General features: G+C 31.8%; 1 protein-coding gene across 8 annotated transcripts in view; it reads left to right on the top strand.

Moving 5' to 3' along the window:
- Window positions 1-13,655, top strand: part of LOC128223680 (uncharacterized) — a 129,913-nt gene extending 116,258 nt beyond the window's left edge. For 6 of the 8 annotated variants that reach the window (XM_052932974.1, XM_052932976.1, XM_052932975.1 and 3 more), the window contains 4 exons: window positions 999-1,141; window positions 7,255-7,370; window positions 8,430-8,474; window positions 9,770-13,655. In XM_052932974.1, the coding sequence (XP_052788934.1) occupies window positions 999-1,141; window positions 7,255-7,370; window positions 8,430-8,474; window positions 9,770-9,777 (312 nt within the window). In that variant the 3' untranslated portion in view covers window positions 9,778-13,655. Of the gene's footprint in view, window positions 1-998; window positions 1,142-7,254; window positions 7,371-8,429; window positions 8,475-9,769 lie in introns of those variants that run through there. The other 2 variants (XR_008259323.1, XR_008259324.1) reach the window with 2 other exon arrangements.
- Window positions 13,656-17,994: the final 4,339 nt, after the last annotated feature.

Below are 17,994 nucleotides of genomic sequence, written 5' to 3'. Positions count from 1 at the left end.
TTGTCGCGCGTTCTGTGTACTGTCGCCGAAGGAAACTAAGTGGATTGTCTCAATTCCCGTCTGTCTTAGCTTGAGTTTGATTGCCAATTATTCAGTAATAAATGACTGCTCTGTGAGATTAATAGATAAACTTGTGGTATGCAGTAATTATTACAACATTGGAGACAACTGATTCAACTGATCTTATTTTAGACAGTAGTACATCAAAACCTCGTTCTATGCTTTACCAAAGTTCCAAAATCGTCCCATTAGCTGATATCCAATAGTAGTTTGAGTGTCATTTCTATTATATATGTATTATTTTAAGGTTACTAATTTTAACAATTAAATTCCAATAATTGCGATGTTATCATGACTGTGCTAATGTAATGATTTGAGAAGAATAGTGTAGTGTAACATAGTTTAAATATGAACATTATTAATGAAAATGTTGCTGTTCTTTACGTTCACAAAGATCGCGCGTTCCCGGAGTATTGTAACAAGTTCTAATAAAAAGTTAAGTATCGCGTGTGATTCGTTTTCTAACACTTTGGTGTTGTCTAAAGAGAAGTTGTTTGATAATTGACTAAAATAAAGGAAACTTTATTTAGGCCCCATTTCATTCACGAGAGCGAAATAGATGACGACATACTAAAATTCAACATCTGAATCAGATTACTATTTACGGAAATAAACTTAATAGGTTTCGTTTTTAATTTTTGGTGAATGTATTAGTTTAGATTTGTTACTTACTTTATTTTTGGTAAACGATAAACAAGGATTTTGGACTTTAAAAGTAGGAGAAGTATTTCATGAGTATGATCATTTTCGATTTTCATAATCATCTATTTGACTATGTATAAGCCCTTAAGATCTTGCTGAATTCGTTTCTATGGAAATACTTCCATACAAATACAGTTGTCGCAACATACTGGTGCTAGACGTGGATAGACATTATACATACATTGTTAAAATGGGCGAAGAGTAAATCAAACTGTGTATCGCTTGTACTGTTCCAGAACGTTACGAAAGAACAACTGAAAATGAAAAACGTCATAATTGTTTATGCAGCTGTCGACGGCAGCCCGTCGATCTCAGATAGTCAATATGGTTCCGTGTTTACTACCACGATGTGCCAAGTCATCAAGGAAGATCGATTAAAGCAAGTTCATTTCTGTTTTAGTTGCCCATCATTGATTTTATCATTTTTTTAAGTATTCAAGCAAAGATCAAAGAAAGATCAGGTTTCCTATGTGTATGCTCTCGAAAGACGTCTTATAGTAATACAGTTATCGGATTGTCCGTCCCTCCGCACCGACATTTAGGGTAGATGTATATTGAAGGGTAAGAGGTATTTTTGTTTCCTAGAATAAAAACTTAAAAAACATCTTCATACTTTTTAGCAGTAAACCGTTATTCATTTTGAGATCATTTAGTCGTCAAGTTACCCATGACTGGTATAAGCTACTTCTGATAAATAAATATACGTCTTCCTCTAAAACTTCAAATCATTGACCAAAAGTAAATATTGCAATAATTCAAGACAACATTTGTTTCAACAGTTAAAATACAATAATTTGTCTACAATAGCTGATGATTAAATTGTGAAGTGTCTTGAGCTAGTTAGTTAATACTTTTGTTTACAATTTCTTCTTTAAAACTTTAGCCAGGTCGCTAAATGATAGCTTAAGTTAATACTATTCTTATACGTTTCTGAGTTTATATATTATTGCAATTAAACCGCAGACTTTGATATTGAATATGAATAAGAGATATGCTTTTATAATTTAAGCGTGAAGAATTCAGCCTAACAACCGAAACGTATTCCAATAATTCATTCATGTTGCTGAGGTAAGCATCACCGAGTAAATATCGTTGTATCTGATACTACAGAAATACCTTCAAATAGGGTTTTCGACTTAATGAACATGACAACGTTCCTCCAAAACATGAACGTCTACCGATGTTAAAATTTTATTAACCGGTAAGGCTGCATTCTTCACAGATTAAAATTACATGTCAGACAAGATAATTGTCACAAAAACAATCCCGGTTATATGTTCTAATTGATATCGTAATCATTGTACATAACGTAAGGGTATTTATCTGTTCTGGTTATTGAACCCCTTTAATACGTGCCCGATCATATCAAACTGCTTCGAAATTTTAGGCACAGTGACGTCAACGTTTCTATTTATTATACAATAATGTTTACGTTGTAGACATTATGCCTGCGCTAAATATAAAGTTTAATTTTGAGGCATATGTTTGAAAAAAAATATTTATGTTGTACAAAACAAAGCACAAAACTATTATACTATACCAGAGTGCCTTTTAACTACCTCCCCCACCCACACGTGTTTCAAACTATTTTTAAGTATACTGCAAGTATGCATAACGAATGTTATTATACCTCACGTGACCTGCCCATGTTTAATTATTAATTTACATGAAAGTTACCAATCCGTAGAGTTACCCGGACCTAACGCTTTTTACTGGGTGATATTACCCTCGCATGGGTCTAAAATTAAAGACTTCGAATTTCAAAAAGATCAAGTCGACATTTTGCAGAAAATATACTTTTGGATCAAAAACTTTCTCCCATGTGAAAATCTTTTATTGTGAACTTGAAAAACTTGTATTTTTTATTTGATTTTAATTAATTTTAAAAGAAATCAAGTAATCGATTATGTATGTGTTAAATTTTTTAATAAATGTCCTAGTTTTATTCCGTGTAAGAGAATGCAAAAAACTTTTTATCAAAAAATAGACCGGAAACAGTTTTTCTTCCACCTCAGATAATTACACCCACAGGCAAATATAAAACAAATACCCGAATGGAACTCATTTTTAATGGTTATCACATTGTAAATACCTCTCTTTTTGAAGACTGTCGTCTGTAGAATCATAAAAACCATGTCTTCTGGCAATATTTAGAATGCGTATTTATTATTTCTCGCTTCAAATGTCACCATAAAAATATTTCACGCCCCTTTCAAGAAAAATATCTCTACTTGCCTCAGAACTATTTAAATCCCGATTTGACCATTAAAATAATCTAAATCACGTAACACATATACATACGCACTTATTTTCACTACGCAAACAAGTGTTCCAGCAAAAATACATTTTAACTCTTGTTTTCGAACTGAGGAGGGAAAAAAAACACCTATTATAGCTGCTCGTGAACGATAGGTTCATCACAACCCTCGCGCAGGGTGTTTTGTGGAAACTCGGTTAACCTCGTTTCCGCAAAACACCCTACGCTCGGCTCGGGATGAGCCTATCTTACACTCTCAACCATGGTAGATAATCATGTGACGTAATAATAACGCCGCAAAAATATTCGCTACATAGTTGATAATTATGTTCTTGTTGACTCCATGTACAATTGCAGACAATTGTAGATGTTTGGTATAATACATAAGATATCAGATGTCATGAAGGGTGATAGCATAATATAATGTTAACCCTCGAAATGTTAATGTCAAATTCGGCTAACGCCTCGGTTTGCATTTACTTTCTCGGGTTAACATTATATAAATATCATATGGCAGCATGTTTGACATTGATATTGTCAACCCAAGAGCAGAATGTCACCCGAGGCGTTAGCCGAAGGTGACATTCTGATTCGATGGTTGACAATATCAATGTCATCGGAATAAAACAAGATCTTTGCCGACGGGCAAGATAATAATGTCACATTATATTTATTTGATTATACCGAACAAAATTAAGTTCATAAAAAAGTTTTAAAATGTTTTTAATTCATTTAATTAAAGAAGTTGAAAAAGGTTAATAAAATATAGGTTAACAAAATATAACATAGTAAAATAGATATATCTTAAACAAAAAATCAAAATGCCACTGTTTACTTGCTGACAGTTACTATCGTCTGAGATTTTGTCTACCATCTGAAAAGTGACGTAACTATTGTATGTGTATAAGGGAGGCAATCACGTCATGAGTTAGCTGAAATTATTGAAGTAGTTATTTTCCCTTGTATGACATTCAAAATATCATTGCGGTTACATGACCTGACAGTGAATTTTTGCTAGGTCACGTGTCAAAAAGTTTGAAAATATTTCTGATAGTCAAAACATCTCTTTTTCGATGTACTAGTAGTGTACACCATTCATTTACCTCCCACCACCTATTCTGATTTTCGGTGAACATTTGGGTCGTGGCACATTTTGGTCGAGGAACATTTTTGGTGAAACATAATGAGCATTTAGTATTTTAATGTTTAACCAATATAAATCGATGCTTCAAATCCCTATTTATAGATATTGTTTGTCATGTATGAGAGAGCAAAATTTAAATGGTTCACTATAATGGTCATCTCAAGGTTACATGCCACCTCTTATATGCATTAATAGTTGAATGACACTAAGTGGGTGATGTGTGAACAAAAACAGCACAAGCGATATTATATACCACATTGTTCGGAAAATTGTGTTGTTAATGAAACCAGCCGCATATATTACAGAAAATTATGTAGTTACTTTATATGAAGACGGCGCCATAAATTTCACATAGTGCGGACAATATAATCCAAGATGCCGCCAACAGTGGCCAACATAAACAGCAATTTAAATTAAAGTTAAAGGATACAATTGAATATTTACATTGATATTATTTCTCAGTAATGGCAGAAATGTAAATGCTATGCTCTTTCATTACATATAAAATTTCAGGTTTGTTATATATATATATTTATATAATAAATATATATATTAAATCATTATAGTTTCCAAACATTACAAAAGGCAACCGCACGGTTGTTATTGCTGTAAGACTCGCAAACAGTTTAAAAATATTTTATATACTTTTATCTTAAAAACTAGTTTTAAGTTTATATTTATAAAATTATTTCAGACCAGGTCGTCGTATATTATTTACATTATATTACTTCACGCTTCAAAGACATGTGTAAGATTTAATTTAAACACTCTGGTGCCATACCAATACATGTTGTCAAATGTCGATGCCACAATGTGCTTTTCCATGAGGTTTTTAATGCTTATATGTGACTGTTGGATCGAAATAAATGCTAAGGTTCAATTTAGGATAAACTTACAAAACGGTTCAAATTAACGGAAAAATGAAAGAAATCATATTACAAAAGTACAGTCAGAAGTGGTGAAAGATGGTTTGAAATCTAAACCTACGTTAAACCTTGTCTATCAAAATACTTCCAGTATCACTAAGACCATAACCTGATTTATTAGGCTTAGTATTTGATGAAGCATGACTACAATGCCAAAATGTTGTTTGTATGGCACCATGAACGGTTAAATAGAGCTGCACAACATTATAATTGTACATGGATTTGTTTGGCTCTAAAGAAGTTTGGTCCTGATTAGTCTAAAATAGAGTTGCTCATACGATTGTTTGTCTCAAAGGGCTTTGAAGAATTTATTCACCTTAACTAGTTCTTCTCTATTTCTTACTGTCTAATATAAACACAATTATGAATACATAAGTCTTGTTTACCGTTGGGTATATGTTTCTGGTGTGTCATAACAACAAGCATTTTGTTGCTAAACTTAAAAAGAGAAATAGTTGCTTATGCACACGAATATAAATTTTGATAAATTATTTAGTAGGCAAAAATGAGTTACTGATTTTCTTCTTCAATAACAAGCTGTAATTGTCAGAATCAAAAGGATTAATCAATGTTTGCGCCCGAATGGTCATTTAAAGCCACCTTGTTAGTGATAGTTTGCATCTATATATTATATATATATATATCTGTATATATATACAAACAAATGTATCTATTTCATATTATAAATTTAATCAGTTTCAACATTGATTTGTTTTCGTTAGTATTAACTAATTATGTTATCAAGCTATATGACTCTAATAACGTTGTATTAGACTAGACATTCGATACATTCAAAACATTGGTAACAGGCCGCTTATTATTCCCGAACGTTATGTTACCATTTATGCACTTAGTATATACTTAGGAAATAAATTGCGCGAGTTTCTAAAAAAATAATTGTTGGTTCTCTTGGGCAACTAAACATAAGATTTAACTGGTTCATGTTTGTTCATGAAGACCACTTGACATACTATTATACGATTCCGTAATTGTGTGCATTAGTCTACAATAAAAGACGTGTTAAACGGGATTCTTCCAATTCCTAACGTCTAAACGGGTTTGTGCGAAAACCGGGGGGGGGGGCGTTAACAAAATATTGACAACATTATTTTATGTTTGAACTGTTTAAATAAGCTTTTTATTCATATGTGACCATGTAAGTGCAAAGCTATTTTTCACAAAACAAGCATTAAATGCATTTAAACACATGATTCACCTTTCCAATAAAATGAAACTTGACTGACACAGACAACAATTATGCCAAGCGGAACAACTTGACTCAATCGTAATTATTCGGCCACCTCCGACAATCTTCGAAAAAGACCTCGGAAATACAATCGTAACAACTCGGCCATGGCCGAAGTGTTCCGATTGTTATACAACTGTGAACTGCAGCCGTGCAGGTGCACTTCATGTCTATATCGTTATGTTTTGACATAATGAAATGAAAAAAACAAACAAAATATAGACGCAATATACTTTAACGTGGTTTCCCGATCGGAATAACAACCCACTTTTTGTACAAAACAATTTGTACTTGAAGTATTTGCCATATCAAAAACCGTGAAAAATTCGTTAACGTACAACTATTTGGACTATTGTGTGCATCTGTTACGCGCATAATTACACCAGGTGTCGTTGATTATCATTAGTATAATGCATTCAATTGCAAGCCAAAGTACGTGAGGTTGAAAAAATCGTATGCATGTTTGAAAAGGAATAATACTTAAAATATAGTTATTTTATTCGGGTACAGTATGAAATGCACCCGCAATCCGAGTATCTGTGATTATACACTCAAGGTTGAACTTAAAAACTAAATTACGAAGATAGCGTGTGACGTAACAGCTTCGTACCATTTTCTCAAGGGCAATTTAAAGATCTAAGGTGCAGTATAAAAGAAGAGAGTTTAAATATATTCGCACATTAGTTATACAAACTGTTCCGATATGGGAGTTTATGTGGGGAATTCAGGTCGAACTTGCGTAAGCGACACACTAGTCTATCATACTAGTTATATTTTCATGGCGGGTTTTTTATGACACGTTGACAAATAAATTTTCTTGTTAAGCTGTAAATTAATGATTTAAATCATCGTTTTCAACCATATCAACCAAAGATTGATTCAATATCATATCTAAAATAATGACTTTGATGTTTTACAGATCCGACTTGTTAACAATGATGGAACGTGCTATCATGAAGATTGGCGAGTTGAAACATTCTAAGCAGACTTGTGCAGAAATAGAAAGTTACCTTTCGAAGAAGCTTTTCCTTTTCGGTATAATTTATATCTTTTTTTGATCTACACTATTTTACACTTTGTCGCGTAAAAGGAGTTGAACATGTTAAAAAATCCCATTCCACGTCGGCCGAATACATTATTAGTTCAGAATGAATCCCCTAGCTTTAAGAACGAATATAATTTGCGGATTTAATATAAAATTCATAATCATAATTAAAATACCTTTGCTCACCCTTTGTTTGTACGAATGGAATTTATTATACATCTTATATACAAACATGAAAATGGTTACCAGTTGATTTGTTAATCGACTGCTATGTCTTTTATTAAACATACATATGTGATGCTTCTGTTTATACTTATGAAGATATGCATTCTTATAATATATATTCCCAAAATATGTTTTTACCTAAGTTTACAGAAACGAAAAAACAAAAGAGAGATGGTAATATAGTAATGGCATTACATCATTAATATATATATATATATATATATATATATATATATATATATATATATATATATATATATATATATATATATATATATATATATATATATATATCAGTCATTTGCAGACATATATATGACCTAATTCGACGCTTGTTTGCTATGTATTTCTAGAAACAGGGTATCTTTGAAATAATATCGTAAAATGATTTACACACACACAAGTATACGTGATTTAGTAAAGTCTACGGTAATGAGATTATTATTTGTCATGGTGTTGCGTTACTTTGAAGACTTAGTATTGCATCTCACGTTGATGTCAAAACAAAGTCCCAAACACACTGATATTGCTGTGTTCAAACGTTGCATTAAGTTTTGAGGACAAAGTAATCTATTTTCTCTAGATTGTTATTTTCCATTAAGTGCGGTCGTTGCTTGTGGCAATTGTTTAACGTTCAATATCAATAATAGTGTATATGACATCCTTTTTTATTTTGCAGAAACAGAGGCCTTTTTAGAGTTTTTATGTTAAAATCAAACACTATTAAGCTTTGTTTGCAATAATAAAAAAATAACCTTCATGCTTGAATTGATGCTTCCCTAGAATATCAACTCCCAAAGACATGCGTTCACCTCTGTTTACAGAAACTTCAGATGTGACACCCAGTGAAGAGGAACCAACACAAATTGGTAACTATTTTAACGTCGTTCCAATTAACACGTGTGTTAATTAGTGACTTAATCGCCTACCAATTTGTAAGTCACACTGTCACAGACTTACAATATAATAAAAGTTCGTTCGATTGTGAGGATCACTATAAACTGGTGTGTTTCACATCATTGAAACAATACTTATTTCTAATCATTTCTATTATAAGGATGTAAGTTAAAAATTAAATGATGCAGATGACAAGCTTTTATTTATCTTGTAAATACTGAGGCCTATTTATATTTTTTAAAGTCTAACAAATTGGGCATATTTGTGATGATCAGATTCATCATCATATTTAAAAGTACTACCCTGTATTTTATTTTAATTATTCATATTCTTTCAATTTGTTAGGCAATAAGGTAAGCATATAAGTGTCTGTCATGAGTTATCATACTTAAACCTGGCGTTAAAACTGGTATACAAACAGCCGAAAGCTATGAGCTAATTAGATGTTTTAATTCCTGTTAAGTGAAATACTAAGAAATCGTTTGCAGCGAAATAGTTGACATTATACGTCGTTAGTTTTACTAATTATTTTAAAAGTATTTTTAAGATTGAAGACGTTGTTTATGTTTCTGAGTACAAATTTAGGATCATCAAGAATTCCACATGATTATGTTAGCAGTTGTTATAGTCCTCGACAGTTTTTCATCTTACATCGTTGACAATACAAATCATAATCAAGTTGAGATGGCCTTGTTAAAGGGTGCGTCCTTTATTGGTAGCATCATCTCGTTTCCAGATTTGTTTTCACTTCAGTCAGTATTTTTGGGCGGTATGTAATGTAATACTTTATTGTCCTGGTCATCGAAATGATTAAATACGTTCTAATGAATATTGAAGTATAATGCCGGTTATTGAATCCGCCCTCCAACTTCTTGAACTTTGAATGAATGGTGACCGAATGTGATATATGTATCATTTGAAAAGGATTTAAGTGAAGAAATGTAGAATGCGAGTGCCTTACTAAAACTAATGTAAAAATATGGTGTCTGGCCGTTACAGATTTAACAGAGTGTTATTTTACGTTTTGTTAAGTTGAAATCAAGAGCAAAGTCTATACATATTCATTAATACACTTTTGGGTTATTTATTTCGCATATTAGCAACCAGCAAGCAAGCAAATGCATTTAAAATGATATATTACATAACACCACAAATAAACATGATTGCTAATGGATCTTACAGTGAGCTACTTTATGAGTCGGGCAATGATTGAAGTGAACTGTTGAATTTATCCCTCATAATGTGCTTCTTCATTTTATATTTACAGAAGCCTAAAGGAAAAAGCATGGTAAAAACCTGATTTTAAGAATTTGAAGGGAGATGATTACCCGACTGGAACGTAAGATTTACAATCAATCCAACAAAGCGGCGATCAGACATCATTACTTTTATGAATTTACCTTGAACAAGAAACTGAATGATAGAGTGAATATGTGTTTTGGTTTGGGAAGGACGGAATACATTTCGATATTTATTTTGGTTCATGTAAGACGTTACTCCTTATATGTACACGATAACTATAATTTTAATATTCAAAACTGTGCGCATATGTACATTTGCTTATGTTGTTGTTTTTCTTTTTTTAAATTGGTTATGCTTTGCATGCATTTCTATGCAGTTCATCAATCCGCGTACAACGTCAAGTTGTGACAAAGATAACACCGTTAATTGATAGTCCTGCCTTTATGACTTTCATAACATATAAGTACATCAACAATACATCTTTAACTGATGTGTGTTTTAGAAATATACAAACAAATTGTTTGATAAACAGTTGCAACCATATTTTGAAAAATGCTTATTCAATTTTGGTAAATGATTGGCTTATTGTATTCACATTTACAAGACATATTATACGGCCGAGTCCTCGATTAAGTTTAGGAACTTTAAAATTCACAACTGAATAGGTTGAATATGTGTCGAGAGTGTATATGAGTATTGCATAAATGTACAATTTTCTAATTATAACTTTGATGGGACTAGTTACAACAATAATTGACCTTTATGAATTTCTATCATTATTGTTGCTTTTCGATTGTCTGAAATCAGACGTCAAAATCATGTCCCTCAACGGTACACGATATATAAATGAATAAACATATAAAATGTCCTTAGGATCACCAAATGGTTATTCTAAAAAAACGGCATTTAGGCCTCAAACAGTGTCACAATGATTGACGTACAATACCGATACAAATCTGTTTTGTGTATTTATGAGGACCGTTTCAATGTGCATCTCGTTAAGACGAGATTTCTCTCTAATGCAATTTGCCTTGTAAGAAAACTACTTTCTTAGGATGTTAAATGAACTATAATATTTGTAAATATTACTAGTAATTGCATGACATCAAATGTATGTTCGCCAAACTGCAATATGATATCAACTATGTTTTAAGAGTTTGTACAAGGTTTGAATCATGAAGTCGTAAGGCAAAACAAATGATTTGTGTATTGTATTTAATATAGGACATCGTTAGCACAAATATTAAGCTAAGTTAGGACACATGATTTTGCACTTTGTATATATTTTGTTGACATTTCCATTTTTTCCACATACATGTATACTCTTTAAACATGTATAATGGTATTTAAAGTAGTTTTCTTTAATATAAATTGAATCACAAACAATGTGATTAAACGTTTTTAAAAGAATAGGCGTACAACTAATGTTTTCTGCCAAAAACGTGTAGAACATTCAATATTTAGAACGACCATATAGATAGCCGATTCGATTTTTTAATGATATACTTGACTGAAAAAACATTGATCTTAAAATTCAAAAGTCATATCAAGCTATTAACGGTTTTCCCGGAATTTGAATTATGTCATTTACATTCATTAAATTTATAAACTATTATAATTTTAAACATTGTTTTCTATAATATTGCACGGTTTTGGGTTCTTTATTATTTATATAATATGTATAGCAGCGTAATTTATTATCTTTAAACAGTGACTAAAAAGAAAATGTATTTGTTTAAATTGGTATTTGTTTATATGACAATGCATGTTCGTAAATAATCATGATCTGTTATCACGGAAAAAATGTAAGATTGCATCAATATCATTTCATATAATTATATAAATTATCAATCTGTTTATTTACTTAGCGGTACTTGTTGGAGTTATGTTTTGCCTTCGTGTTTCTTATCCATCTGAACCTCATGTTTGACTGAATCTATAAAACTCACAAAAATTTCACCATTTTCGTGATTTTGACAAGTGTCTTCACATGATGAACACCACCACATTTGTTTTATATAATATATAAAGTATGTGGTTTTTGAAGTTATAGTATCTTCATTTCTGGTTTGTGATTTTGTTCTGCTCTCTATCATTAGCTTTGACTCCGTGCCTTTGTTTACACTTTCGAATACTAGACTTGTTTTTGTGTTGTTGTTTCATTTCATATAGATATTCAGTTGAAATAGTTCTTATACTGTTGCATTGCATTCTGCATGCCCATAGTTTGTGTCTCGTATCTGCTTTAACAAATTATAAAATTTTAAAAATGATTTGTATTTGAATATATAGCCAGAGTTTTATTTTAAACAGACATACATAATCAAAATATGTTGTTTTTCTTTTTTGATAAATAAGGATACATACTCACCAAAAGTGAAACTAAAGCATACACGTTGCGAGCGCAATTCTAAAGTTTATATCCCATAAACATCGGTGTATACTAGGAGTCATAACATTACTATGGCTTTATCGAAAAACTGTTTTCCTTTTTCGGTTTGCTTTAGAAAACTAATGACACGTATTATATTGATTTTTGAACACGGATATGTAAGTGTGAAGATAAAAAAAAATAACGTAGTATTGTTTCCTTTTTATGTATTTGTTGAAATTTGTTATTTGCTTATGTTATTTTGCATGTATATATATACTCATAACATTTAAGGCCACACCAACTTTAATTTGATCAATTGAGTATGACCGACACAATAGGAGCCGGGGGCGGAATACTATTTAAGTGTTTGTTAAGAAAACGTCGCAATGAAGTCCTCCGGTGAATATTTCGTATACATATCTATCTGAAATTAGAAATGATATGTTTGGCCATATTATCTTCATTTGAAGCAAATCATTTTATTCGTGTACAAGAAGACATTGTGTTGGTATTTGGATTCATAATTAATGTATTAATGTATATAGAAACATAAGAATGGTCTCTTTTAAATCCTAATTACATTTTGGTATTTACTGAAGATCAGGTTTGATGTGGCCTAAAGTGTTGAACATGATATTTCGAGTTGCTGCGAGATTGTTAATATGTTTAAATAATTTATCATGAAGTTTGTTTACTAAACGATAAGACTAAATCGTCAACATAAACCATGTTTTTCACAAACATGTAGCTAATTTACCGTAATTGACCATATAAAAGGTACTAAATAATTGGATTGTCAAACTTTTTATACAGAGCAGTGTACGACTAATTTACAGCATCTTGAAAGCTAAAAGGAAATCTTTGCTTAACAACAAGGCTATGTTGTTCCGTAATTCCCATTTTAAACCACGGGCCTGTTTACTTAATCGAATAGATGTTAAATTTTCTTAAATAAATCATTCTTCTTCCGCTTCAATCAGCCGCATCGCGAAAATTTAAACCTTCGGACATAATTATTACAAATAAATGTACTGTAAAATAAGATGTCAAATTGACTTCACCTTTGCTTCAACAGCAAAAGCGGATTTTTCCCAGATTTGTCATGACTACATTCATAGTGTCGGTTTAAAATGGCCTTATTGTTTAGTAATACAAACATGAAACATGAATTATGTTGATACGTTTGTTCCATTACGCGGAAGGATAACACATAACAATTAAAATTGATTGGAATTTCAGATAAAGGTTAATGAATCCCTTCAATTTAACAATGCACTTTCGTGATGATGCCATGTGTTAAATGTATAATTTAAAATACGCAATTCCTGGTTTTATTTGTTAACACGTGTCTTACGCAATTGAATAGACATCATCACTTTACAGTATTAGTTCATGAAATGTTATTTCAATTAAAATTCAAACACAGAAAAAAATAAGAAACTGTATACCAGAAGGCTCAAAATCTTGGGATGCGGCTCATACATGTGTGTGTGATAATTGCAGTGAACTATACTCTTAATAAAACTTATATCTACGACTTTGCTGAGTACTCATTGAAACCAAAATAGATCATGGTATTCGTTTATCGACGATGATCCCTAAGATTGGATAGACAACTATTTTATAGCTCTGGTTTTGAAAGGATACACCCCTAAAGCCTTAGGGCTCATATTGAACCAACTCATTGAATTAATCCCTCAACATACACCAAAGACATATTTTGATGCTATTCAATAAATATTAGTCAAAACCAAACAAAGCAAAATTTAGCTCTAACAACTGGCACTGATGTTATAAGCATTGAATATATATATACATTTCTCACACGAATTGTTTTTACAAATAAGTTCAAATTGGTTGACAAATTACGGAAATTGAAATTTTAGCTTTTGTAAACAATGAATATTAAAGCCAGAAAGTTTAACCTTACTTTTCATGTGTGTATTGAATCTCTAAACTTGCGTACCAAGTTTGGTTTTAATGTCATGAATGATTATTGAGTTATGGCTTAGGTTTAAGTTTTAACATGAATCCGATTACGAGACCTAAGCTGTATGTGCCGAGTGTTTATCCACATAAAGAACAGGACTAGATATGAGGTTTGGATTTTAGATTACGAATACGAAAATGATGATGATGATGATGATGATAATGACGACGACGATGTCGACGACGACGATGACGACGACTATTAACAGAACGACAATAATAAATATTACTAATCTTTTACATAAAACGCAATATTCCACTTAACAAGTATAGCTTTAATCAGTATCACACTTATCTATGATATCTATGATAAGTACAGTGTCACACTTTGCAATGCTTCAATTAAAGCAATTGCTACTTCCTGCTGCCGCTGCTTCTGCTGCTGCTGCTTCTGACTACTACTACTACTACTACTACTACTACTACTACTACTACTACTACTACTACTACTACTACTACTACTACTACTACTACTACTACTGTTACTACTACTACTACTACTACTACTACTGTTACTACTACTACTACTACTACTACTACTACTACTACAACTACTACTACTACTACTACTACTACTACTACTACTACTACTACTACTACTACTACTACTACTACTACTACTACTACTACTACTACTACTACTACTACTACTACTACTACTACTACTACTACTACTACTACTACTACTACTACTACTACAACTACTACTACTACTACTACTACTACTACTACTACTACTACTACTACTACTACTACTACTACTACTACTACTACTACTACTACTGTTACTACTACTACTACTACTACTACTACTACTACTACTACTACTACTACAACTACTACTACTACTACTACTACTACTACTACTACTACTACTACTACTACTACTACTACTACTACTACTACTACTACTACTACTACTACTACTACTACTACTACTACTACTACTACTACTACTACTACTACTACTACTACTACTACTACTACTACTACTACTACTACTACTACTACTACTACTACTACTACTACTACTACTACCACTACTACTACTGTTACTACTACTACTACTACTATTACTACTGTTACTACTGTTACTACTACTACTACTACTACTACTACTACTACTACTACTACTACTACTACTACTACTACTACTACTACTACTACTACTGCTACTGCTACTGCTACTACTACTACTACTACTACTACTACTACTACTACTGCTACTATAACTACTGTTGCTGCTGTTACTACTGCTGCTGCTATTACCACTGCTACTACTTATACAGCGCACACGCTCTAAAAGAGAAACATAAAATCACAAGACAACTTACACAATTATAGATATGATCTTTCTAAAGGAACAGTATCAAGTTCTCTGCTTTATGTTCACAACACCGTTATGTGGATCCCTTTGCTTTCAATCAATGCTGCTTTATTTACTTGAATTTCAAATTTGTTTTGATGGTTCCAAACATCACAATCTCAGCACATTTATGAGATGTTTTAATCGATACATTAAGTCGAGTTCACAACCAAACTGAATGGCACACGCTCAGTTTTTAAGTAATAAAAAACACCACTCTTTTGTGTATAAATTGATATTGCAGCAATTGGGAAACAACATTAATCACTTACATGTTTGCCCTTTTGGCAGGACTAAGGGCTATATATCGTGAACACATATTCAATATCTGCTTTTAATGGTTTTATAGATAGGATATTTGTCAAGTGTTTTTGTGATTTCAAAGATCTTAGACTTATTATGGCATAAGGGTCTTCTGTTAAATAACGCTATCTCTAGATATCATGCTTAACGGCTATCCTAACACGGTTTACAGATTCTTTCTACATGGACTATTTTCCGACCCTTTGAACATCCCGCTGATAACAATACTCTATCTCTGAAGAATTTTGATCGAGCATAATTCTTTGTTGCAGATCCTTCCAGTCTTTAAGAATTTGTAAAATATTTCATGTCCACTGCGGAACAGTTGAATTAAGAAATCTCGGAAATATCTTAATTATTGTTCTTTTTGGAATCAATCCTCAATAAATCGTAAGTCCTAGATATAAAATAATCAATATCATCCACTTACTATGAGTTAACAGTGCTTATTTGTGGCATTGATTTTATTTATGGTGTGAAATTAGCGTAGATTTTGGTGAGTTTTTCGAAAATTTATAATCACGTTTCACAGCCTTAAAAGTCTACATACAATATTCATACAATATTCATACAACATATTCTCGAATATTCTTTAGTCGTTTGGGATTCCCTTAAACAAAATGAAGAACATGTAAGACAAATAATGAACACACAAAGTATTATGTGCAATACTCAAAGACCTTGTTTATGTTTTAGGAACATTCCGAAAAATTCGAAACTCGTTGTTGGAATAAGACCTTAGATCGAATAAGCTTATTACTAGTAGAAGTAATTAACTAGATATCGGTCTGCATATAATGTCTCATATTTTATATATGACACATTATAAACGGATCGATATTTAATTACCTGTGAATGACTGTATAGTAATGAAGTTAGATAGTATTACTATTATAAGTATATGTTGTGTTTGTTATGTAGTAATCATGCATCAAATATATTTGGAAATCAAGCCTAACTGTTTGGTAGCGATGCATCTTGAAACCGTGTATCTTAAACAACATCGCAATAATGCATAATTTATTCAAACGACTCCAATTAAAGGCCTTTGTAATATTAATACAAACACCGAACAAAACACATTACCTTCATAATAAATCGATATCAGAAAGCCAACGCTCGGCTAGATATGTCTGACAGTACTACATGCGTCAAAGGCGGCACTCGCAGTTTACTGTTCGGACCAATTCTCGATAAATGTGAATCATTTTTGAGCACAATTTTGTATGTGCTTTCTTTTAATTACATCTGTGTAGATGCGTATTGTATTATACACGGGTACGGCCTTTGTTACGAATCCGTAAGAAGATGAATTTGCATGCGCGTCTTAGTAAACTGAGAATTGTTCGTAAATTTCGCTGGGTAAATATGATACGATTTCAAAAGAGTTCTCGTATTTTAAGTCATACGATATTGTCATGTATGATCTTCTACCTTTTATTAATGTGTTTATTCCGGTCATTTTCAAATTATTTATTTATTCGCTGTTTTCCTGTTTCATTGATCGTTCTAATAAACCTGGCGGCTTTACAATGGAAACTGGGAATAGTTCGGTGCTTCGTTTTATGAGACAATTATGCATTATAACCGAGTAAATCGTTGACCTTTTGATAAATTGATAAATCTGTACAGAGGCTCATATAAGGATTTAGAATAAGAAACATTTCTGGCACACCCATACATTTATTTACTCATATAGACACACAATTGTTTTAGTTGTGTTGGGGTATATCATCGTACGTCAGAAAATTGTTTTTCTTGTATCGCAAAGAATTGTTTATATGTCAAACACTACAAGTTAATCACAAGCTATCCGCCTTCTTATACAATATACAGTGATGCAGTTGAAGGGTATGTTTCTTCCCCCCCCCCCACCATTTATTATTTGAAGAACCACGAGTCAGAGTCAGATAAATATATATATATATATACTTATATCAACCGAGAGCTGGGCAATTAACATAAACTTGAGTTTTTCACCTTGGGTAAAAGTGTAGCCACTGTAAGATTGATAAGTTATCATATTTTTATTTTTTTAGTTAAAATTAGTAATTAATGCAACATCATTTTGCTCAGCAGTATATTACTCATATTTTATATCAAGGTAAAATAACAATCCAATATTCAACTAATAATAATAATAATAATAATAATAATACATCCAATAATGGAATCAATTAATGTTACGATACAAACTGATTGACTATTTGCTGCTAAT

The sequence above is a fragment of the Mya arenaria genome, chromosome 17 (genome assembly GCF_026914265.1).
Source record: "Mya arenaria isolate MELC-2E11 chromosome 17, ASM2691426v1".
In the NCBI taxonomy this organism is placed as follows: Eukaryota; Metazoa; Mollusca; class Bivalvia; order Myida; family Myidae; genus Mya; species Mya arenaria.
Note: the sequence above shows the minus strand (reverse complement) of the source record. Positions and strands in the feature narration are given on the sequence as shown.